The 27996-nt window shown below is 37.5% G+C and overlaps 2 protein-coding genes across 3 annotated transcripts; one reads left to right on the plus strand and one right to left on the minus strand.

Annotated features, from left to right (window-relative positions):
* The first annotated feature begins 1319 nt into the window (after positions 1-1319).
* On the plus strand, positions 1320-15550 carry LOC127441558 (excitatory amino acid transporter 5-like). Its single transcript, XM_051699123.1, has 11 exons — positions 1320-1598; positions 3186-3265; positions 4518-4733; positions 6266-6308; positions 7016-7226; positions 8225-8324; positions 8915-9148; positions 10862-11056; positions 11174-11308; positions 12631-12748; positions 14798-15550. The coding sequence occupies exons 1-11, from the start codon at positions 1353-1355 to the stop codon at positions 14948-14950; spliced, it is 1731 nt and encodes a 576-aa protein (XP_051555083.1). The 5' UTR covers positions 1320-1352; the 3' UTR covers positions 14951-15550.
* Positions 15551-15684: 134 nt separating this feature from the next.
* On the minus strand, positions 15685-27967 carry LOC127441061 (ELAV-like protein 1). Of its 2 annotated transcripts, XM_051698222.1 has the most exons (7): positions 27854-27954; positions 26048-26107; positions 23649-23826; positions 23054-23157; positions 22374-22527; positions 22055-22280; positions 15685-18338 (listed from the first exon to the last, which is right to left on the minus strand). In XM_051698222.1, exons 2-7 carry the CDS (start codon positions 26081-26083, stop codon positions 18014-18016), a joined length of 1023 nt encoding a protein of 340 aa, XP_051554182.1. In that variant the 5' UTR covers positions 26084-26107; positions 27854-27954; the 3' UTR covers positions 15685-18013. The 2 variants fall into 2 exon arrangements, with proteins under 2 accessions (XP_051554182.1, XP_051554183.1); XM_051698223.1 differs by lacking the exon at positions 26048-26107 and having other exon boundaries at positions 27854-27967.
* Between the last annotated feature and the right edge of the window lie 29 nt (positions 27968-27996).

A 27996-nucleotide genomic window follows, 5' to 3' on the forward strand; every position in this document is an offset into this window, starting at 1 on the left:
ATTGGGCTCTTTAACCTTAGAACCAAAGCATACACCTTCATTTCCTGTACTGGAGTCCTTGCGATGCTGTCTGGTTATTAAATCAATACCTGCTGTATACACTAGAGTCGGAAATGCCTTTAGCACACCAGCAGAAATCCCATTAAGGCATGACGTTCAAACTAATAAGGGGCATGTCCTTCCTCTCTGAATAGCCTCCACCCTATGTGTTCGGAGCAAATGTAGTGCAGCCATTAAAAGCTGTCAAAACAAAAGAACATCCTTTGCCCATGTGAGCTAGAAGTGCTGTAGAAAAAGGACAAGTTATGTGAAATTATTGGTTGCCAATGACTTCTTCCCAAAATCTTGTGCTCTACTGTATTCATATTTTGTTTATTTGTTTTGTTTGTCCTGAGGAGTAGTCTATTATACTTATATTATTTCACTTAGTTATATTCAACAGTATATCATCAGGGGGTGGTTAAGTGTAATTTCTAACATCTTTATCTCTTGGATTCTTATCAAGGCCTGCCATCCTACAAATATCCTTTATAACAAATTAAGAGAAAAGGTTTTCGCTGAATTTATTGGCTTCAGCCAAAGTTCACTTAACTAACTTTTGTCAATAATGGGACAAAAAGAGGAAAATCGTAAAATTTAACCACGGATCTGCAGCTCGTATACGTCAGCTCAGTGAGGCTCTGTTAACGGTGTCAGCACATGAAATTTGACCTCATAGTAATACATTTTTCATGAATCTCCAGTATTGGTTAATCTAGGTATTAGATACCAGTGTTTTGCTATGTAATTTTCTATTACAAACATTTAAAAATATTTTGTGTATATTGTGTCTTATAAATAACTCAAATGATAGTTGGACGGACCTGTAGCCTAGTGGTTTGTGCATGGTCTCCATGTTGAGACCATGCACAATGGTTATATGGTTATATGGGAGATGTAGGTTAGAGTCTGGTCTGTGCCATGTTCTCATCCCATTCTGTTTCTCAGAATACTTCACTTATTTTATGTCTCAACAAAATTAAGTGACAAAAGCCCAAAATAATTGTTAAAAATAAAACAATTCTTAATTGGCCGTACTGATTAAACATGTTTTTAAAACTTCAAAAGTTGTGAAATTGACCCAAACCTGACCTTGGCCTCTGATTTAAGGATTAATGGTACATGTATCTTTCCATAGTCAATGGTCTCCAAATTCTAGAGAGCAGGTACTTGTAACGCCCTTATTCCTGTTAATCTTCTCTGACTGTCATGATGGTAAAGGTTTGGAGCTATACTTGATTGCTTAATCTGTAGTTAGAAAAGGTTTTCAATGAAAGGCTCTCCCAACACTTCCTGCCCACATATGTCTTAGCATGGATGAGACTCGAAGTAGCTTGAGACCAGCATCCTCCCAATGCCATTCCCCTGCAGTGAGCCCCTGGAGAAACATGGTAGAATATTTGAAGAATCTTCTGAAGAACTCGATATCTAAGAAGATAATGATGAGATGGATAAAGGACTACTGCAAAAGGAATAGATTGCTCACCTTGTCCGTATTGGCTGTGGTATCAGGTTGTGTGGTGGGATTCACATTAAGAAGCTTGAACTTGTCGACACATGTATGTAGCACTTGTAGCTTTGAAATCGTTGTTGTTCCATTCGTGATGTAAAAACTAGTGTTTTGAGTCAGTAGTGGACTGATATTATGCTGAACTTTTAATTGGGACAAAAAGAAAAACTTTGTGCTTATAAGATTGACGTTAAACAACATTAAGTACAGAGATAATTGTAACTGCATAGTTGAAGGACTTTTACGGGTTCAATACAAGTTAAGCTCCAACAACAGCATCCATGGCATGCTGTAAATAAATATAATGGTAATAATTTTAACTTTTTTCTCAGTTGTTTAAAGTTATGTTCAGTACTTACAATAGAAGTCTATGGGGCAAGGCCACCAGGATAAACATTAAAATAGACACTGTTTCGAATGTATAGCCACAAGACTTACATATTACACATGTTAACATGAGATTTTTGTAATACAATTGCTTAGTAATCTTCTCTTTGCAAAGTTATAGACAATTTTTCAACTCCTGTCATGACAATGAAAAGCCGGTAAACCCTGTAACTTGCTGATGACACCTTTAAGGATACCAGAAAGGGACTATTTACATTAAAAAAAAAACTACCCACAGGAATTACGTCAGTAATGCATAACCGGATGTTCTTTCACCTAGAAATGAACAGTAGTCCCAGTGCTATTAGACCAAATTAATATACAGTATGTGCTTTTAAACCACTCAGAATGAATTTCCCCATTGATTCAATTATAAGTGCTTTAATATAAACATGATTTTTGGTTTTGTTTGTTGTGATCTTAACTTGTTTTGAACCTGGAACATTCTTTTAATTTGGTAAATGCTCTTAATGCTCTCTGTACAGACCAAGGTTGTAGGTTACATTGAAGTCGTAACAATAGCAACATACAGGTGCATCAGCAATCTTCCCCATGATTGTGTAGCCTAGTGAACCAAACTGAGAGACCATTTTGAAGGCTCAGGAAACCTTTGCAGGTGTTTTGAGTTGATTAGCTGATTGGCATGCCACCATATTCTAATTTTTTAAGATAGTGAATTGGTGGGTTTTTGTTAAATGTGAGCCAAAATCATCACAATTAAAAGAACCAAAGACTTAAACTACTTCAGTCTGTGTGCACTGAATTTATTTAATACACGAGTTTCACAATTTGAGTTGAATTACTGAAATAAATGAACTTTTCCATGACATTCTAATTTATTGAGATGCACCTGTAATACAAGATGCTATTGTTATAAGACTCCTTCTTGTTATATGACTTTTTCTCTTGAAGCATAATCGAGACACCACATATTTTCTACTCGTAAGAACTTAGCACATAGACCTTAAACTTATTGGGAAAAGCCTGGTCTTGGAATGACTACATGAGGATGTGAGCATCTGGCTTTTGTCGTCCATAAATAAATTCATGTTAGTTTACAGCAAGGTCTGGAGAACTCAGGAGAAACAAAAATTACTTAGAAAAGTCAGCCAACTTAATTCTCCATATTACTGAAATAGTAAATACTGTACTAAAATCATGGTAAATGATTTATATGTTAGAATGTTCATCCAAATTAAATAACTGATTAGCAAGGTCACTCAAAGTCAGTTTCTAACCTTTTCCCCAGGCAAAAATCTACTTTTCTTTTCCTGGAGAACTTCTCATGAGAATGCTGAAAATGTTGATTCTTCCTCTCATCACATCCAGGTAACTACATATATGCTAATAACTGTCCTGCCTTGTACCATTTTCATTCAAGATGTGAAAAGTCCTAAGGTCAAGAACATGGCCTGTATTTGGACAAGAATTCACTTAGGGTAAACAATATTTTTGTTTAAAAACAGGCAAAACAGGGGCCTAGGTAGCTCAGCGAGTAAAGACACTGATTACCTTCCCTGGAGTTGCGAGTTTGAATCCAGGGTGTGCTGAGTGAATCCAGCCAGGTCTCCTAAGCAACCAAATTGGCCCGGTTGCTATGGAGGGTAGAGTCACATGGGACAACCTCCTCATGGTCACTATAATGTGGTTCTCACTCTCGGTGGGGTGTGTTGTGAGTGGATGCCACAGAGAATAGAGTGAATCCTCCACCGTGATAACGCACTCAACAAGCCACATGATAAGATGTGCAAATTGATGGTCGCAGAGGCAACTGAGATTCTTCCTCCGCCACCCGGATTGAGGCGAGTCACTACGCCACTGCGAGGACTTAGAGTGCATGGGGAATTGGGCATTCCAAAATAGGGAGAAAAAAAAATCAGGCAAAACAGTATTAATTTTTCATAATGGCCATTATAATTGTTATCAGCTTATTGGCTATTAGGTAAAACACTACTATCTTTTAGATCATAGATGAAGATAGAAAAATAGTTTGTGACTATTGAGACCACACATTATACTTTTAAAAACCAAAAAAGCACTGGATAAAAATGGCCAATCCTTAAAAGGTAAATTCTCAAAAATCACTCTATAAGTACTTGGAACAGGTACTGTCTGAGCCTTGTATAGACCAGCCAAGTACTTCCATCCACACAAGCCTCAGTAAATAATTTCTTTATTGACCTTACTTTGTTTACAGGGGCATTGTCATGCTGGAACAGTAAAGGGCCCTCCCAAAACTCTTGGCACAATGTCATTGTATGCCATAACATTAAGACTTGTCTTCACAAGAATTACTGGAATAGCTAAACCAAAACATAAAATTGATTTAATTACCAGACAGCACTGCAAGGATTCCAGTACAGGAAATTAAGTTGTATGCTTTGGTAAAAGAGCCCAATCAATATTAAATGATGCACTCTGGGACAAAATAATAACTGTCAGATGAATTAGGTGTTATACAATTTTGGGGATGCACTGTAATCAGCCACCATTAAAATAAACAAATGAAAAAGAATGAGTCTGTATTTAAGTGAGCCTTTGAAACGTAAAAAATAGTAATAACATTTCTCTTTGCTTACAGTTTAATGTCTGGCTTGTCTGCAATGGACACCAAGGCCAGTGGACGCCTGGGCATTCTCACCATCATATACTATCTGTGGACTACTTTCATTGCTGTAATTGTTGGAATTATTCTAGCGCTGATCATTCATCCTGGAACTGGTACTGAGAAGGAAGGGCATAAAGCTGCAGGAGGGCCAGGGATGACATCTGCTGATGCTCTGCTTGATTTGATCAGGTAACCTTATTCTGTTAAAAAGTGTTAACCAGGGGTGTCAAACTCGGTTCCTGGAGGGCCACAGCCCTGCAGAGTTTAGTTCCAGCCCTGCTCCAAAATTCCTCCTCGTAATTTTCAAGCACTCCTGAAGACCTTGATTAGCTGTTTCAGGTGTGTTTAATTAGGGTTGGAGCTAAACTCTGCTGGACTGTGGCCATCCAGGAACCGAGTTTGTCACCCCTGGTGTTAAACTTAGGGATCTATTTCTACTTGATTCCACCCATAAAAATTATTTTCATTGTTGAAACCAAATGCAGTCAAGTTGATTAACACATGAAGCACATTTAATAGGTTACCTGACAGAATATTTTACAGTGTACAATAATATCCAAACTTAACACTGGATTGTAAGACAGTATAAACAGGTGGAGACAGACCACTTGTACAAAAATCAGTTGGTGAAATCTTAATCATCAATATGGTGGCTGTAGGAAAATAAGTCCAGCCTTCAGTTAAAAAAGCCAATCGCCATTTTTGCTAAAGGCAGGGATTTGTCTTATTGGTCACATGTGCCTTATCTGGACTCAGGGGCGGACTGGCCATCGGGAGAACCAGGACTTTTCCTGATGGGCCGGCTGCGAAACGGGGCAGAATGGGCCGCGATAAGCTGAAATGAGCCGCCGCGTTATGCAGAATGGGCCACAAAACGGCGCCGAAGGGGGCAGCCATATGCAGAAAAGGACAGAAAACTTTTGGGCCAGTTTCTATGTAATATCCCGGGCCGATTTCTCTTCTCAGTTCGCCCCTGGCTGGACTAACCTGAAAATATAGTTTTTTAGCCTGAGTTCTGCTAAAGAAGCACAATTTATGATACTCTTTTGTCATATTTTATAAATTTGTTGTTGAAACGTTAGCTTAGCCAACACTTTCACTTTATTCAAGTAAGCAATACCTCAGCTTGAAAAAAGCTGCCTGGGGCTTTACTAAAATGGCCGCTGAGGGGTCTGAATTAGGGACTTTTGTAGCTTAATGTAAAAAAAACTGCAGTTGTCTGTCATAATCTGTATACCTTTAAGCAACATTGAATCATAATTGCTGAACAGAGGTTTCAAAAGTCATATTTTGAATTTTCTCTAATTCAATAACATTTATAAATGGACCAACTAGTAGTCCCAGGGTGGAGAGGTGCTTAAGATGGGAAAAGATTGTGTACAAATCTTTGTCAGTATGTAATATCAGATATTAATTATTGAAAAGCATACAATGCTTAGTTATTTACCATACTGTAAACAGTTAGTTTCAGTTCAAATGATCAGCCTAAAAAAAGTTTTAAACTTATGTAACCACTTTTGAAAGTCGCTGCGATCATTATGGGAGGCTTAAGCTTGCCTTGTGCACAATCCTGTCACTGGACAGAAGGATTGGATTTAGGTATATTTAAAGACATTGAATCATTTTGCCTATTCTCAGACTAAAGTGTCCATAATTGTGAAGAAGGTAACAGTTTTAAATCTGTTACCTTATATATGACATTGTTTCTACTTGTACAACAGGAATATGATCCCATCCAATTTGATTGAGGCCACATTTCAGCAGGTGAGAGAACACATTTAGAATTAAAGGAATTAAATAAATATTCTGAGTTAAATTCTTAAATTAAGCTCAGTCATCAGCATTTGTGGCATAATGTTAATAACCACAAGAAATTATTTTGACTCATCCCTCCTTTTAAAAAATAAAAAAGCAAAAATCGAGGTCACAGTGAGGTCAATGGGGGGCCAACTTTTGGTTTAACGGCAGAAATGTGAAGCTTGTAATTTTATAAAAGCACTTACATTAATTCTTCTGTTAAAACTCATGTGTTATTTGAGCTGTAAAGTAGTTTAAATTGTAATTTTTACAGTCATTTTAGGGTTTGTTGACATTACATCATCATGGCAACATTGTAAAATTAGCCATAACTTTACACAGAAAAGGCTAGTGATTTTATCACACTAAAATCATGTTTACATGCATATTGTTTATGTCTTGTGGCTATACTTTTGAAAAAGTTAGTATTTTATAGTAATTAAAAAAACTGGCCCCATTCACTTTCATTGTAAGTGCCTCACTGTAACCCAAATGTTTGCTTTGTTTTAAAGAAAAGGAGGGACAAGTCCAAATTAATTTTTATGGTAATCAGCATTATGCCACAAATGCTGTTGATTGAGCTGAACTTGTATAGAACCCGGAATATTCCTTTAATGAATAACATTGTGATATCTCTTTTGTTATTCTTGTCCATTTCTGCCCTTTTGTTTCAGTATAAGACAGAGCTTGTGCCTAATTTTAAAGATAGTGTGAAATCATCACAAGCCAACTTTGTTTACATCATGCCAGACTATGACAACACCAGAATGGGTTACCCAGTGTTTCTGGAACTCACCCCTCCACCTGAGATTCACTACAAGATCGTTCCAGGGAAAAGTAATGGGATGAATGTGCTAGGAATCGTCATTTTCTCAGCCACTATGGGTATGTATGTGAATTACACTAGATGGCCAAAATGTATGTGGACTTGCAAGCACCATTTTCATACAGTATGTGGTTTCTGAGAAAATAATTTCAGAACCATTAGCATTAATAGTGAGATGTTCCTCTCTGACAGCTTCCACTGGGCATCAGTGAGGTCAAGCACTGATGTTTGGCAATGGGTTGTAGTTTCCGCTTGACTTTGCAGTAATCCGAAAGGTGTTCAGTGGAGTTCAGGTCTGAGCTTTGTACTGGCCAGTCAAGTTCTTCTACACCAGACTCAGTTAATAATTTCTATATTGACCTCACTTTGTGCACAGCGGCATTGTCATGCTGTAACGCTAAAGGGCCCTCCCAAAACTGTTGCCACAACGTTGGAAGCACACAATTCTCTAGAATGTCATAGTATGCCGTAACATTAAGATTTGTCTTCACTGAAATTACTGAAATAGCCAAACACGATAATTAGACTGGAGTGTCCAGATACTTTTGGCCTAAGCTGGTTTATGCTGGTTTGGTGCTGGTGTATACAGTTGAATAGTTTATACTGGTTAAAAAGCCTAGAAGGGACAACATCATCCCATGCTGGGATTCTAGCATCCAAAACACAAACATACTGCAAGTGTACGTGTTCAGCAATATTTAATTTTAACTGTAATTCAAAGTCAGCATAATGTGACATTAGGACATTTCTGAGTGTAACAGCATACATTATGAGAAACAAAAGTAGGGTGGGATTTGATTTTATCCATCGGGAATTGATTGAATCATGAAAAGTGGTCTCTACTATATATGACAGGTGATTGAAGGGGAGGCCTTGAAAAATAAAAGTGCTTGGAGACTTCAAAAGGAAAGTCATTTTGGAGGCAGATATAATAGTGAACCATATTTGATTGCAAACATCATTATAAAAAATGTCTACAAGTACAAATCTTTTCCATCTAGACTGTGAAATATAAATATCTATATAGGAAGACTTATGTTGCTTTTTCACTCCTTAGGTCTTCTACTTGGTACAATGGGATCCAGAGGTACTCCCTTAGTGAATGTTTGTCTATGTATCAATGAATGTGTCATGAAGATTATCAATGCTGCTATGTGGTGAGTAAAAGTAAACAATGATCAGTTTTGCCCACAATTAGCATTAAACTGGCACTATAAATGTCTAATGTCAAATGTATGATAGAAATGCTCACTTTTCGAGATCTAACATCATGTCAAGAGGAGATGTGCTTTAATCATGTAGCTTGTGAATGGCAAATAAAACAACTCCCAACCAGAATCAGTCAGCAATCTATTTAATACACACCAAAGTACACTGTAATAGTTTAAAGGCAGCTCTTAAGCCTACTCATTCATGTAAATGATGTTGGCATTGGAACGGTGCTCGGGTCTAAGAGAGCCAGGAAAACTGATAAGCTGATTTGGTCGATCAGTAATCCGTTTAAAATCCAGTCAGAGTGCATAAACCCACAATAAGCCATGAAGCAACTTATTAGAAAGAAACACACTTGTCAAAAGTTTGAACACATCTACGCAGTCAAAACTATCTTATATTCTAGCTTCTTTAAAGTATCAATTATGTGATTACAGTTCTGCATACTCTGGGCATTCAGCTGTATAAAATTATTATAAAACAAGCATTCAGAATTTAAAAAATGTAGGTTTAACACTCTAGTCTCTTTTTACAGGTACTTCCCATTTGGAATTGTATTTCTGGTTGCCGAGAAGATCTTGGACATGCATGATCCTGCCGTTTTTGCAGAGAAGCTGGGGATGTACTTCATTACTGTTCTGGCAGGGCTGTTCATCCATGGTGTGATTTTGCTACCACTGTTCTTCTTCCTGTTCACCAGGAAAAACCCCTTCACCTACATCCATGGCCTCCTTCAGGCTCTGGTTATTGCATTGGCAACTTCGTCCAGGTAAGGAAGACATTTCCATAGCATTTCAGTTGAAGGCAAATGTCTATTTCAGCAATTAGTGCAATTAAATCACAACAAATTGAGTCTTTTTTTTCTATACAAAAGAAAAATACACCCCTTAGACTGTGTTATTCTTTTGAATTGGCAGTCTAAGGTGTGTATTGTATACCAAGGGATTATATTTGAAACGATTCACAAAATCGCTATTTTCCCACAGCTCCCATTGTCATTGAAAACCTGGAAATATCAGGGAATTTTAAAATTGTAAAATGTTATAGGATAGTTTGCCAATGGATATACACTCACCAGCCACTTTGTTAGGTACACCTGTACATCTACTTATTCATGTGATTATCTAATTAGCCAATCGTGTGGCAGCAGTGTAATGTATAAAATCATGCAGATTTGGGTCGAGAGCTTCAGTTAATGTTCTAATCAACCATCAGAATGGGGAAAAAATTGATCTCAGTGATTTAGACCGTGGCATGATTGTTGGTGCCACATGGGCTGGTTTGAGTATTTCTGTAACTGTTGATCTCCTGGGATTTTCATGCACAACAGTCTCCAGAGTGTAAATAGTATAAGGCGAAAAACCAAAAACATCCAGCGAGTGGCAGTTCTGTGGGCGAAAACGGCTTGTTAATGACAGAGGTCAGAGGAGAATTTTATACTTGGGCCAGACTGGTCCAAGCTTACAGGAAGGTGACAGTAACCCAAATAATCACACGTTACAACAGTGATATGCAGAAAAGCATTTCTGAATGTACAACACGTCGAACATTGAGGCGGATGGGCTACTGCAGCAGAAGACCCCTCCGGGTACCACTACTGTCAGCTAAGAACAGAAAACTGCAGTGGGCACAGGCTCACCAAAACTGGATAGTAGACAATTGGAAAAACATCGCCTTGTCTGACAAATCTGGATTTTTGTTGAGGTACACAAATGGTAGGCCCACTGCAGCCTCAGTTTTCTGTTCTTGGCTGACATAAGTGGAACCCAACATGGTCTTCTGCTATTGTAGTCCATCCACCTCAAGGTTCGACATGTTGTGCATTCTGAGATGTTATTCTGCCCACTACAATTGTACAGTGGGGTTATCTGAGTTACCGTAGCCTTTCTGTCAGCTCGAACCAGTCTGGCCATTCTCCATTGACCTCTGTCATCAACAAGGCATTTTCGTCCACAGAACTGCTGCTCACTGGTTGATTTTTGCACCATTCTCTATACACTCAAAAGATTGTTGCGTGTGAAAATCCAAGGAGATCAGCAGTTACAGAAATACTCAAACCAGCCCATCTGGCACCAACAATAATGCCATGGTCTAAATCACTGAGATCACATTTTTCCCCATTCTGATGGTTGATGTGAACATTAACTGAAGCTCCTGGCCCATATCTGCATGATTTTATACATTACACTGCTGCCACACGATTGGCTGATTAATTGCATGAATGAGTAGATGTACAGGTGTACCTAATAAAGTAGCCAGTGAGTGTAAACTGATTCTTGTGAGTGCAATCTCTATCAAATATTTTTAAATATAATTATATGGTAATGCAAAACTCATGGAAAATTATTGGTGTAAAGGTTTGGCAACACTGTTTTGCTGTTAAATGTTAGACATACAGGATGCAACTTGTTTGTTTCTTACAAACTGCGCTGTATAGATACTACATGTGAGACACAATTATTAATAATCCTTTTCTCTCCAGTTCAGCTACTCTGCCCATTACAATGAAGTGTTTGCTGGAAAACTGCCGTGTGGATCGGAAAATAGCTCAATTTGTGCTTCCTGTTGGTGCGACCATCAATATGGATGGCACAGCGCTATATGAGGCAGTGGCAGCCATCTTCATCACACAGGTCAACGAGTATGAGCTAGACTTTGGACAACTTGTAACAGTCAGGTAAAGTATTTCCAAAATGTCTACAAGAATGAAAAATAATGATATTAAGAAAGTTACATGCATCGAGATGTATGAAAGTTTTTGCCGCATGCGACTTGACTGACCATATTTCCTCAGTATCACAGCTACAGCGGCAAGTATTGGAGCAGCTGGAATCCCTCAGGCTGGTCTAGTTACCATGGTTATTGTCCTTACCTCAGTGGGTTTGCCTCCAGATGACATCTCACTTATTGTTGCGATTGATTGGATCCTGTAAGTACAACATAGCCAATACAATTACAAATTACTTAAGATACACTATATGGCTAAAAGTATGTGGACACCATGACACCACATGCATATAGTATGTGCTTGTTGAACATTTAATTTTAAAATCATTGGCATTAGGGAGCTGGTCCTCCCTAAAAACTTTCTCTCTTCCGGGAAGGCTTTACACTGAATTTTAGAAGATGGCTGTTGGGATTTGCTCCCCAGACAAATTTTCAATGAAGTCATGGCACTGATTTTATAGAATGCCTTTGTGTACACTGTGTAGTAACATTAAGATTTGTCTGCACTGGAATTTAGAGGACTTGTCAAATCCATTAATTTAAAGAGGGTGTCCCACATACATTTGGCCATGTAGTATACACTGTTCAGCCACAACATTAAAACCACCTGCTAATAATGTGTAGGTCCCCCTCGTGCCGCAAAAACAGCGCCAACCCGCATCTCAGAATAGCATTCTGAGATTATATATTTCTCACCACAATTGTAAAGAGCGGTTATCTGAGTTACCGTAGACTTTGTCAGTTTGAACCAGTCTGGCCATTCTCTGTTGATCTCTCTCATCAACAAGGCATTTCCGTCCATAGACCTGCCACTTATTGGATGTTTTTTGTTTTTGGCACCATTCTGAGTAAATTCTAGAGACTGTTGTCTGTGAAAATCCCAGGAGATCAGCAGTTACAGAAATATTCAAACCAGCCCATCTGGCACCAACAATCATGCCATGCTCCAAATCACTGAGATCAAATTTTTTCCCCATTCTGATGGTTGATGTGAACATTAACTAAAGCTCCTGACCAGTATCTGCATGATTTAATGCACTGCACTGCTGCCACATGATTGGCAGATTAGATAATCGCATGGATGGATGTTGGTGCCAGACGGGCTGATTTAAGTATTTCTGTAACTGTTGATCTCCTGGGATTTTCACATACAACAGTCTCTAAAATGTACTCAGAATGGTGCCAAAAACAAGAAACATCCAGTGAATGGCAGTTCTGTGGATGGAAACGCCTTGTTGATGAAAGAGGTCAACAGAGAATGGCTAGACTGATTTGAACTGACAAAGTCTACGGTAACTCAGCTAATCGCACTGTACAATTGTGGTGAGAAGAATAGCATCTCAGAATGCTATTCTGAGATAAGGGTTGGCGCTGTTGTGGTGGCATGAGCTGGACCTACACAATATTAGGCAGGTGGTTTTAATGTTTTGGCCGATCGGTGTATGTACTATCGCTTGTATACCATGACTGAAATAACCTATTGGTTGAGAAAAGTAAATAGAATTTATCTGCTGCTTTCATCAGGGACCGATTTCGAACAGTGATCAACGTACTTGGAGATGCTTTAGCAGCAGGAATCATGGCTCACGTGTGCAGAAAGGACTTTCAGAAAGACATCCCATCAACAACCAACACAGAGAGAGTAAGATACAGCTGAAGTCAGAAGTTTACATACACTTAGGTTGAAGTCATTAAAACTCATTTTTTAACCACTCCACAGATTTAATATTAGCAAACAATAGTTTTGGCAAGTTATTTAGGACATCTACTTTGTGCATGACAAGTAATTTTTCCAACAATTGTTTACAAACAGATTGATTCACTTTTAAATGTCTATATCACAATTCCAGTGGGTCAGTAGTTTATATACACTAAGTTAACTGTGCCTTTAAGCAGCTTGTAAAATTCCAGAAAATTATGTCAAGCCTTTCGACAATTAATTTGTGATAGGTGTACTGAATTGGAGGTGTACCTGTGAATGTATTTAAGGCCTTCCTTCAAACTCAGTGCCTCTTTGCTTAACATCATGGGAAAATCAAAAGAAATCATCCAAGACCTCAGAAAAAAAAAAACTGTGGACCTCCACAAATCTGATTCATCCTTGGGAGCAATTTCCAAATGCCTGAAGATACTACGTTCATCTGCACAAACAATAGTACGCAAGTATAAACACCATGACACAACGCAGCCATCATACCGCTCAGGAAGGATGCATTCTGTCTCCTAGAGATAAATGTAGTTTGGTGCAGAAAGTGCAAATCAATCCCAAACAACAGCAAAGGACCTTGTGAAGATGCTGGAGGACACAGGCAGACAAGTATCTATATCCACAGTAAAGTCCTATATCAACATAACCTGAAAGACTGCTCAGCAAGGAAGAAGCCACTGCTCCAAATCCGCCATAAAAAAGCCAGACTCAGTTTGCAAGTGCACATGGGGACAAAGATCTTACTTTTTGGAGAAATGTCCTCTGGTCTAATGAAACAAAAATTGATCCATTTGGCCATAATGACCATCGTTATGTTTGGAGGAAAAAGGGTGAGGCTTGCAGGCCGAAGAACACCAACCCAACCGTGAAGCATGGGGGTGGAAGCATCATGTTGTGGGGGTGCTTTGCTGCAGGAGGGACTGGTGCACTTCACAAAATGGATGGTATCATGAGGAAGGAAAATTATGTGGATATATTGAAGCAACATCTCAAGACATCAGCCAGGAAGTTAAAGCTCAGTCGCAAATGGGTCTTCCAAATGGACAATGACCCCAAGCATACAAAAGGACAAAGTCAAGGTACAAGGGCCATCACAAAGCCCTGACCTCAATCCGAAAGAAAATTTGTGGGCAAAACTGAAAGTGTGTGTGAGCAAGGAGGCCTACAAATCTGACTTAGTTACACTGGGGTTCCAGTTCTGTCTGGAGGAATGGGCCAAAATTCCAGAAGCTTGAGGAAGGCTACCCAAAACGTTTGACCCAGGTTAAACAATTTAAAGGCAATGCTACCAAATACTAACAAATTGTATGTAAACTTCTTACCCACTGGATATGTGATGAAAAATAAAAGTTGAAATAAATCACTCTCTCTACTATTATTCTGACATTTCAGTTTCTTAAGATAGTGATCCTAACTGACCTAAGACAGGGAATGTTTTCTATGATTAGACGTCAAGAATTGTAAAAAACTGAGTTTAAATGTATTTGGCTAAGGTGTATGTAAACTTCTGACTTCAACTGTATATCCACCATGTGCTGTCATTTACAGTCACATTTTCTGCAAGTAGATAGGCAAGTGTTGCTTACGTAGTATCAGTGCTCTAATGGTTTACTGCTTATCAGTAAAAATAGAGGTGTTCAGTCAACTTTTTGAACAACTTGATATCGAAGCCGTTGTAGTCCTTATGTAGTACTTATTTTTTGAAACCACACAATGGTTTTAAAATTCAAATTTTAGATATGCCTGTGCGTAATTAATGTGGTAGAAAAAAAAAAAGTCTCTTCAAGTAATGGTAACCACAGACCTTAACACAAATCGAAAACCGCTATTCTAAACACCCATTAGAAATTCCCAAAGGAACCAATGGATCGAAAATACTAATTCTCTTCCAAGTTATAGGACAACAAACTGAACAGCTCTATAATACTAATGCATCAAAACAGTCATTTTTGATTGCAGTAGAAGTTGTTTTGTATCTTGCAGAGAGATACTGTGATTTCCTTTGGAAACCAAAGTGTGCAGAGTTTTCCAACATCTGAGGTTCCACTACTGGCCAACAGGGTCTACATCTTAGAGGTTGTTGGGGATCAGGTGATTGAGAGGCCGACTGCATGTTACAACCTCTGCCAAGTCTAACCAGGGACACCAAGCAAGCAAGCAGGAACAGAAGTTGCCTTGACCTCACGAAAACCTTCCTCCTTTTTTATACATGTGCCATTCTGTATTTTTACATCAGAGATGTTACTCTCACTTCAACAGTTGCCTTCTGTGAACTTGTAAAATGAAGAAATTTGGGTGCTTTTGATACTTTGATTTGGGGGTTTGGATATGGTTATTGGCCCTTTTTTCAAATAAAATTCTCATAATTGTTCATTATCTAGAATTGCGTTAAAATACAATTTATCACAGTAATACTGATAAACCATAATAAAACAATATCTAAACATGCAACAAGTTAATCGACTGTCATTAGCTCCAGTACTACAAAGCCAGGGCCGTGAATGTTATATCATCAGTTGCCTTGATACTGTGTATGTTGATTACAAAAAACAAACACTGCTGTAATGTCTATTTAAACATGGATTCTTTGTCTTTGCATTACTTAAATATTTCAGAATGCACAATCATTTTGTTAACTTAAATTAAGGCAATTTAATTATCATGTTTGTACCATTGTACACTAATTATGAATTGTTGATTTTCTTAAAAACTTGAAAAAATTAACGAGTCATCTGACTTGCCCTGTATAAGAAATAAAGATCTAGAACTAAGAGATTACTAGCTGATACGCTTGTGTTGCAATATACCCCTTCTATAATGATAATCAGAGATAAGAAAAGTTTTATGTCCAAATTTCCACCAAGACACAATTTTCCAATTTTGCAACGATGCCTGATATTTTATTTCACAACTACATGTTAGACAGTACCTCAAAACAGATGTCTTTTGCTGTAGAATCAAAGTACTTGATAAAAAAAATAAATCACTCATAAATATCAACACATAAAACCATACACAATGTGCTAAATAAATAATTCTCCCATTTAGTAATCTTCCAGTATTTCCAACATAAATTAAGGCTTAAAATATCAACCAGCAGGTACATTCTACATGATATTCTTAAACTGGCATCTCAGTGCATTCATGGGCCAGTTTAATCTTAAAAACATCAGGTTATCAGAAAGATGAACATGTAAAAGTTTGATGTTCTTTAACTTTTATTACTAATGATTTTGCAGTATTGCACATATTATGCCAAAACATCCACTTTAAGAGAATGCAATGGTTAAGCGTTTTTTTTATTATTTATTTATTTTGTTTACATTTTTTACCAATGACACGTAACCGAAAGTGATGACAGAAGAAACGAAAGCTTTACTCTACTAAGCTGCTAATAAGTTCACATGAACCATTTCTAACGTAACAGGTGATGCTGGTTCATCCAAGTGTTGTAAATTGCTGCTCAGTATAACAATTCTGAAGATTGAATATAGTGTATAGCTGTACAGGCCAATTAAGATGAGTCACCAAAAATATAAATATAAGCGCACACACAATACCAACCTTAAGTCTTGTACCAGAGGGAGCAAAAAAACTGTCTGGGCTCTTATGAGACACATCTTGGAATATTCACAAATTTCACTCGGCTGCAGGCAAAACTATATGTAGGGTTTTATGTGCTGCTGGAAGACCTTAGGAGTAAAAACTGAAGGGATTAGAGGGATATGGCTGTACAATCTATGGACAACAGTTTGAAGATAACTTCACTTTTCACATTTCCAGGAGTCTGTGTTCCTCTTTCTACCTTTACCACATTACCAAGTGAACAAAATCATGACACTCCATTGACCAAATTAAATATGAAGTCAACCAATGTCAGATAGCCAAGTGGTATCTTTACAATTTGGTCCAATGCCTTGAAAGCACACAAGTTAAATACTTAAATACTCAATTAAAATAATAAATTATGGTAATGTAGTATTCCTCTAGTGAGATCCTCTTGAGTGGACTACAGTGACTGGCAGATAAAAATCGCTGACCGCCCCGAATGCATCTGTAAATATGGAAATGTATTGTACTGTGCCTCTAAATAGATAAATTAAAAAAACTCATTAAACTAAAAGATAAATTAAGAAAAAAAGGAAACAAAACAAAGTTCAAAACAAAAAAAATTTAATGATTGTAAATGCCATGTGAAACAATGAAAATGAAAGGTTCCATAAGGAAACACAAAAGCAAAAAAGAAAAAGAACAAAAACACAAAATAATAATCACTAGGCAGTCTTAAAAAGCATGTGGATTAGTACTGGTATCTGTTTTCAAATAACCAACCTAAACTTAAAGTATGTTTTGCCAGGAGGAAAAACAAACAAACAAAAAAACAAACTAAAAAGCAAACCTGAAACATAAGATGCTGATGCTCAAATGTGATTACATTTTTACATAAATACTCAGTACCAAGTATTCTGATGTCCAAATATATTTGGAATATGCTTAGGGATGTACAACCTGCACTTCTGTTGGGGAAACGAAACCTTCCATCCATATGTCTTTGGTCCTTCTTAGTCTTCTCAGAGGGTCCCTTACACAAGATTGACCAGTCTTTCCCCTCACTAATCAAAGGCTTATTACATTTTACAGACACTCTGCTTCCTATGCCATTGCCTCAATGTATTGAGCACTCAGAATGCTGGATTTAAAACTCAGATTTCAAGATCTGAATGATATTCTTGCAAAACCAAAAAGTGCTACATTTGAGGGCAAAGAGGAAAAAAGACATAAAATTAAGGCATTATAAATACTGAAGAGCAATGCAAGATGTTGACTGGTACTGTTAAATGTAAAATCAAGAGTCTTAAAGCCAGCATCTGGTGGGTGAATGAAGGGTTTGACCAGACATATGGCACATTGCAACATTATTAGGCTAATGACTGAGACACACATTATTTTATCAAATATGGAATTGGTCAAATGTTGGGACAACCAGAATGCCTAAAAACACTTGCATTTGAAGCATCCAACAACTTGAATCTTAAAAAAAGAAACTGTCAAACAGATGTCTAAACGAGACTGAGAAACGTGAAAATTTGCAAAGAGTTTACACTAAAAATAAGTTTCTTTTTTCAAACTTTGCCAGCCTCTCTGGCACTGCAGGAAACACGAGACCTCTCTCCTTCACTTGCCTGGTAACAATGCTTTCTACTTGTGTGACTTGCTTGTTTTGAACGACACTTGTAAAATCTTGTCCCCAAGCCGATAGCCATTGAGACTGGCAATAGCCATGGCTGCCTCTTCATAGTTTGGCATGGTAACAAACCCGAATCCTTTGCACTTGTTGGTGTTGAAGTCGCGGATCACTTTGACATTTGTGACAGCTCCAAAGGGCCCAAACATCTGCCAGAGAATGCCTTCATCTGCATCCTGGCCCAGGTTGTAGATAAAAATACACCAGCCTGATGAGGAGTTTCCAGGCATGTTAACACCAGACATGCTGCTCATATGATCCACACTCATAGGAGAAAACCTTAAGACAAGAAAGCGCATCATCTGTGATGAGGTATTCAGAAATTCAAACATGTTGAAGACATAGCTATTAATGCACTCCAAAATCAAATCAAAATAATTCTGTACATTCAGGAAAAAAAAAAAAAGAAGCTAAATGCTGAACTATGACTACTACTTCACAGAAGAGGTAGACCGATATATCGGTGCCAATAATTGCTTTTTTGAACAATTGGTTATTGGCAAAAATCTATGCAGATAGTTTTTAGGGATTGGCAAAAATCTATGCAGATCGTTTTTAGGGATGGGCGATATACAGTACATTGTGGCGACAATATAAAGTCTCAATCAATAGATTTTGCTATATCGTAATTTGTGCAGCTTGGGCTTCTCCATCAGTGGGTAGGGCTTCATGTGAGACTGAGAGAATTTAAGAAACATGGAAAGGGTTTAAAAAAAAATAAAAAAAATAAAAATAATAAAAAAAAAAAATTAAAAAAACACTTTCGGCAGCCACCCAAGCAAATTCAATTACATTCATCTTGTGTTCGGAGCTTCATAAGCGCTTAATACGTTTCATCTGCACGAGTCCAGCAGGATTCCTGATATTTAAAGGAGAGCACAGAGTGTGACCACTTGTGCTACTCAATCAATTTTGACCCAGGAAAACCCTGAGAAAAACATCTCCACAGAACGGAACGGTTCCTAAACAAGTTAATAAAATTAAGCTTGTTATTAAAACAGGTGTAACATCTGTGGCGTAGGTTCACAAAACCCAACACAGAGCAGAAAAATATAATATGCAAACTGTCGCACGGCGATGATCACTAGTAACACAAGAAATTTGTTTTACCTGCACAAAATGAAGCATGCCAAAAAAATATTATGAAAGCCAAAAGATGCACTTATTCTTCCAAAAGATATTTTTCTTTAGCAAAAAGTGATTATATTTGATATTTATTTTCTGCAAGAAGTGATTACATAATTTTGTAAATTTTCTGTAAGAACTGCTCATTTTCGTTGCATTTTTTATTTTTTTATTTTTTTTTTACAAATGTATCACTCTCTACGTTGCATTGCTTTGGGAAGATCTTGAGTTTCCTTAAGCAATGCAACAAAGAAGTTTTTTATAACAATGGTCCATAAAATATCAGACTGAAATGTGGCATATTGTGAATGTGTGTAAAATGTAGCATTATGGATAAAATGACTGACTTTTTACTTTGCTGTCAACCGCCAAATAAAGAGAAAGTTATGAGGAAATATTTGAAAGTATGTAAATCGCTGACAGAAGTACCCAAAAATAGACATTACAATATGGTTATTTAATAACAAGCCAATATTTTCTTTTTTTCTTCAAAAAAAAGGATAATTTTTTTTATATTTACTGTTAGTGATATGAAATTACTCGTATCTTGAAAGATGATTTTGGTCATATCACCCACCCCTAAGTTTCTGATTCAGAGTTTTTTTATTTATTTATTATTCTATTCCTCATTTTTTTATTCCACATCAATGAACCTCATCGTGTAATATATATACAGTGCATTCTGAAAGTTTTCAGACCCCTTCATTTTTTCACATTTTGTTATGTTGCAGGGTTGCAGCCTTATGCTCAAATGCTTAAAATTATATTTTCACATCAATCTACACTCCATACCCCATAATAACAAAGCAAAAAACAGATTTTTTTTAAATAACTTTGCAATTTATTAAAACGAAAAACTGAAATCACACATTGACATAAGTATTCAGACCCTTAACTCAGTACATAGTTGAAGCACCTTCGGCAGCAATTACAGCCTAAAGTCTTTTTGGGTATGATGCGACATGCTTTGCACACCTGGATTTGGGGATTTTCTGCCTTTCTTCTTTGCAGATCCTCTCAAGCTCTGTCAAGTTGGATGGGGACTATCGGTGGACAGCCATTTTCAGGTCTCTCCAGAGATGTCCAATTGGGTTCAAGTCCGGGCTCTGACTAGGCCACTAAAGATATTCACAGAATTGTTCCTAAAGGACCAGGCATACTCAGTATTTGCATGTTCTGGATTACCTCGCACCTGGTCGACCGTGTTGCCTTTGTGAGTATACTCTTCTGACTGCATGCAAATACGAACGCATTTGACACATGCTCACTACAACTTCTTTGTGATACTCTTTTAGTAGAGTCAATGGCCGGCGCATGCGCCGACGATGACCGTGTCCGCATGTCAACAAAATCTGGCCGGTGGCGGATTATGACAAAATTTATGTCACGCATACTGTGCGCAGAGTGATCAGCAATGCAGACGCGCCAAGTATACTTTGGCCTTAAGCCACTCTTACATTGTCTTGGCTGTGTGCTCAGGGTCATTGCCCAGTCTGAGGTTCTGAGTGCTCCGGACCAGGTTTTCATTAAGGATCTCTGTATTTTGCTGCATTCAGCTTTCGTTCAACCCTGACCAGTCCCTGCCGCTGAAAAATACCCCCACAGCATGCTACCACCACGCTTCACCGTTGGGATGGTATTGCATAGGTGATGAGCAGTGCCTGGTTTCCTCCAGACATTGAGTTTGGAATTGAGGCCAAACATTTCAATCTTTGTTTCATCATACCAGAGAATCTTGTTTCTCACAGTCTGAGAGTCCTTTAGTTGCTTTTTTGCAAAGGCTTCCGTCTGGCCTCTCCCCGATTGCTCAGTTTGGCTGGGCAGCCAGCTCTAGGAAGAGTCCTGGTTGTTTCAAACTTCTTCAATTTAAGAATTATGGTGGCCACTGTGCTCTTGGGAACCTTCAATGCAGCCAAATTTGTTTTGAAGCCTTTCCCAGATCTGTGCCTCGACACAATCCTGTCTCTGAGCTCTGCAGGCAGTTCCTTTGACATCATGGCATGGTTTTTGCACTGATAGGTGTGTGCCATTCCAAATCATGTCAATCAATTGAATTTGCCACAAGTGGACTCCAATCAAAGTGTAGAAACATCTCAAAGATGATCCAGAGAAATGGGATGCACTCGAGTTACATTTTAAGTGTCATAGCAAAGGGTCTGAATACTTATTTCAACGTGATATTTCAGTTTTTTCTTTTTAATAAATAAAAAAATCAGTTTTTGCTTTGTCATTATGGGGTATGGAGTGTAGATTGATGTGAAAAAAATAGTGATTTAAAGCATTTTAGCATAAGGCTGCAACATCAACAAATTGAAAAAAATGAAGGGGTCTCAATACTTTCTGAATGCACTGTATATAAACACCTTACATACTAACACATGGAGCATTGTAATGGAGCCAATTCTGTCATTTCCAAAAATAAAAGTCCCCAGTGTTTTTTAGGCTTTTTATATATATATATATATATAGTAAAAAGTCCTACATTATGCACCAAATCATAATTTTTCTGGTTATTTTTGGAATTTTGGTTGCACAATAAACTGCATCTTGGATTTTATTAATTTTGGACTCTTGCAGCTTCAATGTCTGTGCCCGTGATAGTAAGGAAAGACTACGAAATTGTTGATAATTTTATAAATCGATTTTTAAAAACATTTTTTTTATCAGTTTTAGGCCTATTCCATCACCTCAGTTATCGTTTCATCAAAATCCACTATCAGTCGACCTCTACTTCACAGTTTCAATGCATTAATGTGATTCACCAAAACATACATTTGTGTATGCCTGATAGAATGAGGTCACATTAAGAGCTGTGTGTTATGCAGTTAGTTAAATGGATAAACACTTTATTTCAACATTCAGATTGATACCTGAATCTCTGGGCCTGGTGGTGGACTGGCCCCCCAAAGCGGCGAGACGGTGTGTGGTAAATCTGGGAAATAACTTGTGTGTTTTTAGCTTGGTTGGGGTTGGCAGCGAATTTTACAGTGATGGGCTCGGTAGCACCTGGTGGCTTCTGCCCATTCAAGTCCTTAATTGCATCCTCTGCCTCTGCTCTCTTGTCAAAGCGAATGAAGGCTACACCACGAGAAAGTCCTGCATTGTGACAAATCACAAACCATTAGCTTAAAACACACGCAAGCCTACAGAACATTACATCTGATGTAAAAACTTGACTCATCTACCAACCTGAGGCTTGATCGACAAGCACACGGGAGTTGATTATTTTGCCATAATGTGCAAACATGTCTTCTACATCCTTCTGTGTCATTGTTTTAGGCAGCCCGCTGATGTAGAGGTTGGCATCCTTAATGGTGTCAGAGCTTGGCCTGGCATACGACACCTGTCAGGAAGACCAACGTTAAAAGATCAATTTATGAAGAACTACCTCCCCTGAGGGAAAAATAATTGAATAAACTGTTTAACAAGTTAATTTGAAAGAAACTAAAAAACTAAAATCCATGTTTTTAGTTTGAGTTTTTAAATAGAGTATTTCATAGTGAACAACTAACCATGAACCATGGTTTCTTTCCTTACAACTAGAAAAGTGGTACCCTGTAAACTTGAGCTTTAAAATGTAATAACCAAACTAAAAAAAAAAAAATAAAATCCTCTAGAGAATTTATACAGCATTTTAAACTCGAAAAACCACAGAGAATAAAATAAATCTTTAAACGCATAAATCTGCAATTTTTGATAAGCCAGAAAAGGCCACGACCAAACAGATTTCCAAGCAAATCTACTCAGAAACAGGTTTTACACTGCTCTCACTGCCTTGGTCTCACTACCTTGAATGAAACGGAAACGGTGGTCTGACTGGAGCAATGACACAATTTAACTTTACACAGGAGCACCTTTTGTCACATTACCTTGATAGTTTTAGACTGTAGTCTCAGTCCATTGAGAGTACTGATAGCTCTTTCAGCATCACTAGGGTTAAGATAGTTAACAAATCCGTACCCTAAACTGTGGCCTAGAGAAAAAAAAAGGAAAACAATAAAACAAAACAAAACAAAAAAAAGTTGAAACGTTCCAAATACAAAGGAAAAAAACATCCCATTATCAAATGTTAAAGTTTAAGAAAAAATATTGCCTCCAAACAAATAAATCCAACCATATTGATTTCACATGTGGGAAAGGTCTGAGAAAAATGAAACTAAAAATAAGTTGTTTGTCAGACAACACTGAAATGAAGGCTATGGTAGTAAACCATAACTAATGATAACAAAACTATGTATAAACAGGGCGACACCCCTTAAGTTATTTTTCTTTTTGCATTAAGGTGTAAACCTTTTAAAGACAAAATTGACATCACCGCAGTTTCCAGCAAAAACAACTTTAAAACCCTGTAGAACAAAAATTAAGCATCCCTAATATCTCTTAACCATGAATGGAAAAATACAGGAGAATTTAATCAGTTTTGTTCTTGCTTGATTTGAAATCAGTGTGCAGATAAATACTTGCCTGCTACTTTGTCACGAATAAGTTTAGCAGATTCCACCTCCCCAATGCTGCTGAAGAGACTCCGAAGCTCATCTTGGCTCATATTCTGAGGCAAGTAATTGACGATAAGGTTTGTTTTGGAGTCTTTAAGCTCATCGGCCATGTGATCTTCGTAACCGTTCGACATGTCATATACGTCCTAGAAGAAAATAATAAATTACATAGGGGGTTATACACATATGGAATCTGAACTATTTAATACACAAAAAAATAGCATTCAGTTTTGTTTAAAATCTTCACAAAATGTGATAAATAAATTATAACATTCTTAATCATTACTTATAATGTGGCTGCGTGTGAAGAGCCCCAAAGGATACTTTCAATTACATCTTGCAGATACTGATTTCTACAACTTGCGGCAAAAAATTCTCTTATGATTCTCACCCTCATGCCAACCCAGATGTGTATGACTTTCTTTCTTATGCAAAACATAAATTAAGATTTTTAGAAGAATGTGCAGACCTACAGAGCTGAAATAATGCCAGTGAATGGGTGCCAAAATGTGAAGCTCCAAACTCCACATAAAGGGAGCATAAAAGTAATCTATATGACTCCAGTGGTAAAATACATGTGTTCAGACACGATATGATGTGTTGGTGAGAAACAATCAATATTTAAGTAATTTTCTATCATAAAGTAGAGGAGGCCCCCAGTAGGGGGCAATATGCATGGATTTGGAGCTTCAAAATTTTGGCACCCATTCACTTGCATTGTATGGCCCAAAAACACTTAAATATTCTTCTAAAAATCTTCATTTGTGTTCTGCTGAAGAGTCACACATCTGGGATGGCATGAGGGTGAATAAATGAGATCATTTTCATTTTTCTGTGAACTAACCCTTTACGGTTAGGGTAAAGCTCAAGTGCCTAACATGAAATCTCCAAGTGTCTAAAGAAACCAAAATGGATATTTCCACATCGACAGTTTGATAGCATCCCCACTAACCCACTAAATGTGTTACAAATGAACAAAGCCATCATTCCTGTAGACAAACAAACAAATTTGGCCTTATTAACAATTTTCAAAATATGGTTCAACTTCAACTACAGTGTTCGTTAATCACCAAATATGAATGTCTGTAATTGACCTCAGTGACTCCAATGTATCAGTAAAATGATTAACTAGTGAATTTGTACTAAGCTAAAGTACAAAAATGTTTTGTACTTTTTAAAAAAAGTAAAAATGTTAAGAACGTTAGCAATTATGCTAGTGTCACTATACCAAAATTTCAGTAGTCGTTCTGATACCAATTTTGATACAACAGTAAAAATATGCTGACATGGTAATGTGCTATTGAACACACTCATTTAACTTATATAAAGTTACATTGCAATGTAAATAATAAATGAAAAAGAATGCTTGTTTCCTTCAAGTGTTACTCATCAAGTATACATTGCTTTAGTTTTAAGTATTCATTATATAAATATAAAGTCTACATGTGCTGCATGCCTCACAGTGGATTAGTGCTCTGCGAGAATGATTCTCAATGTCTGTGGGTTTCCAGTGTATGCGTGGTCGGCTTCACACATTTATTTAAAGAACGCAGATTATGCAGACTCATTTGAATTAATTGTCCATTTCAGTGTAAAAGGAGTAACAGAGCACATGCTCAGATAAGCGTGCGAGCATTTGAAAGCAGTAGTGTGCAAGTCAGACAGTGTGCGTGTACTGCATTCAGTCCTTGTTCGGTACTGCAGAATCACTGGTATGGTGACATATTTTAGTATTGACTTGGTACCGAAGTACCAGTACTTTTGACAACACTATTAGCAATAAATGACAACAACAAATGTCAATGGGACTGATGTTCTGGTACATATTCTGATCATTCATATTCTGAATATAAAATAAATAAAACTTTGGACACAATTGCACTGAAAGGCACACAAGGAACTAATCTCTGTGGTCACCACTGATTAATCTGATAGCAGACAATGTGCCCCATTCATGTTAGAAGAGCGGCCTTATTGCGTATTCCACTAGAGTTGCCAGTCAACCCTCATGGCTGAAACAAACAGGCATTATTACTGACACTCCTACAACCTAACATGGGAGGTTCTGATTTGAAATCACTCAGACACTTCAGGTCACTTGCTATGCAACCTCTTTGATTGCAAGTTTGTCCTATAAAACAGCATTTGCAGTTTAAAATAGATATCATGCCATCTTAAGATAATATTAAGTCTACCGCATCTTCAGTTGCCACCATTATTATCTTATCTCATAGGCTACAGCACTACAAGGATGAAAACAGCTTACAAGCACTAAACACTACTAACTCCAGCCTAAAATGTACAGTATAAGGGTTCAGATTGTTGGAAATCCACATTCAGTCCCTGATGGACACAATTTCTACTCACTTTTAAGTATCTAATGTGTCCCCTTCTGACTGCCATGAAGAGCCGTCACAGATCCCAACTCTGAAGATACCAAAAACAAAATAAGGTAATAAAAATACACGCTGACAAAAAAGGGGTGGTAGGGAAGGTAAAGGCAGGTTTTGGGTGATCAGAGAAAAATAAATAAATCAAAATAAAAGGGCAAAAAGACGAGCCACCTTCTGATATGACCTGTGGAAAAAGCATAACAACCATCAGCCTTTAAGACTGGTATAGTTTCAGCGTGTATTTTTAGCACCTCACTTTGAATCTGTTCTGCCTACGCAAAAATCTCTAAAAGAAATAGTTCACCCAAAATTGAAAATTCTCATTTCACTTACCCTCATGCCATCCCAGATGTGTATGACTTTCTTTCTTTCGCTGAACACAAATGAAGATTTTTACAATATTTAAGCTCTATAGGTCCACACAAGTAAATGGGTACCAAATATTTTAAGCTCCAAAAGCATATAAAAGGCAGCATAAAAGTAAACCATAAGACACCAGTGGGAAAATCCATGTCTTCAAAAGCAATATGATAAGTGTGTGTAAGAAACACAAATATTTAAGTCCTTTTTTACTATCAATCTCCACTTTCACATTCTTCTTTTCCTTTTGGTTACTTGCATTCTTTGTGCATATCGCCACCTACTGGGAAGGAAGAGAATTACCAGTAACAAATGACTTAAATATTGATCTCAACTTTCTCACCTACACCTTTTAAATCGCTTCTGAAGATATTGATTTAACCATTGGATTTTTGTGGATTACTTTCATGCTGCCTTTGTCTATTTTGGAGAAAATTTTGGTATCCATCCTCTTGCATTGTGAGGACCTACAGAGCTGAAATATTCTTCTAAAAATCTTTGTGTTTCACAGAAGAAATTCATACACATCTGGGACGGCATGAGAGAGTAAATAATTAGATGATTTTCATTTTTGGGTTAACTATCTCTTTTGGTTATATAAACATAAAATTTTCATGTATTAGTATACATGGAAAGAAAATATCAAGAGTAAAATTACTGCAGAAATATGTAGTTGATAAGAGGGTTGAAAACATCGGTGGAAGATGCACTTCCCGGCACCATTTACAAATTAGGCATTTTAAGCACGAACCAACATGTCACATAAACTAGTGTGTGTATATATACACACACACACACACACACACACACACACCATATACCATGCAGAAACCTTTATGACCATTTACTCCAAAAAGGCTTATTACCCATACATCAAGGGTCCACAACATTTCATAGCATATAACTTATTGAGCAACTGTCTCGCGTAGTAAAAGATTTGCATTTACACAACATTTAGGGGTTTGCTTTTTCTGCATTAATGATTACTGAAGGTTGTTTGCTAAAAGGAAGCAAAAGACAATCGCAACTCTGCTAAGGCGTGTGGGCGTGAAATGTACAACTACTCCTTGTCTATATTAACTCGCCTTCGTTACGGTTTCGTATCTAAGATACAGACCAACAACACTGTACCATGATACAGCATTCACATAAAGGATTTATTATTTAAAACCACGTCTAACTTGAAAGTCCCGCACAACAGCAGGCCTCAGACCTCACACCGTACCATTATTTTCGCGATGACTCGCTCTCTAAATCCCATGCAACTCCCGAGTTCAAACTCGGGCAGGCTGAGGTAAGGGGCCTAAGCTAGATAAATCCAGGCCTGCAGCACCGATCGACCGTTTCCGAGTCTTATTAAACAAGATCAAATACTTCATAACAGAAAAACATACGTTTAAAAGTAAACCTGGCGCCTTACCAACTTTAACGTCCCTTCGATTCTGCTGCAGAATAAACGCGCGCGGACCTTCAACAAAACGTGGCTTTTTGGCGCTGCGCTCTCGTGACACAAAAAACACGCCACAAGGGAACTCTGGCTAGGAAGCGGAAGTAATAGCCCCG

This window comes from Myxocyprinus asiaticus, chromosome 5 (genome assembly GCF_019703515.2).
Source record: "Myxocyprinus asiaticus isolate MX2 ecotype Aquarium Trade chromosome 5, UBuf_Myxa_2, whole genome shotgun sequence".
NCBI lineage: Eukaryota > Metazoa > Chordata > Actinopteri > Cypriniformes > Catostomidae > Myxocyprinus > Myxocyprinus asiaticus.

Bases quoted from the DNA above. Each gene is read 5' to 3' on its own strand.
- LOC127441558 (XM_051699123.1), top strand. From the start codon at position 1,353: ATGGATGAGACTCGAAGTAGCTTGAGACCAGCATCCTCCCAATGCCAT. The intron at 6,309-7,015 runs GTGAGAGAACAC...CTTTTGTTTCAG, and splicing joins TTGAGGCCACATTTCAGCAG to TATAAGACAGAGCTTGTGCC. The intron at 11,057-11,173 runs GTAAAGTATTTC...ATATTTCCTCAG, and splicing joins GGACAACTTGTAACAGTCAG to TATCACAGCTACAGCGGCAA.
- LOC127441061 (XM_051698222.1), bottom strand. From the start codon at position 26,083: ATGGCAGTCAGAAGGGGACACATTAGATACTTAAAA. The intron at 22,528-23,053 runs GTAATGTGACAA...TCTTCCTGACAG, and splicing joins TACAGTCTAAAACTATCAAG to GTGTCGTATGCCAGGCCAAG. The intron at 22,281-22,373 runs GTTGGTAGATGA...GTCACAATGCAG, and splicing joins GCTTGTCGATCAAGCCTCAG to GACTTTCTCGTGGTGTAGCC.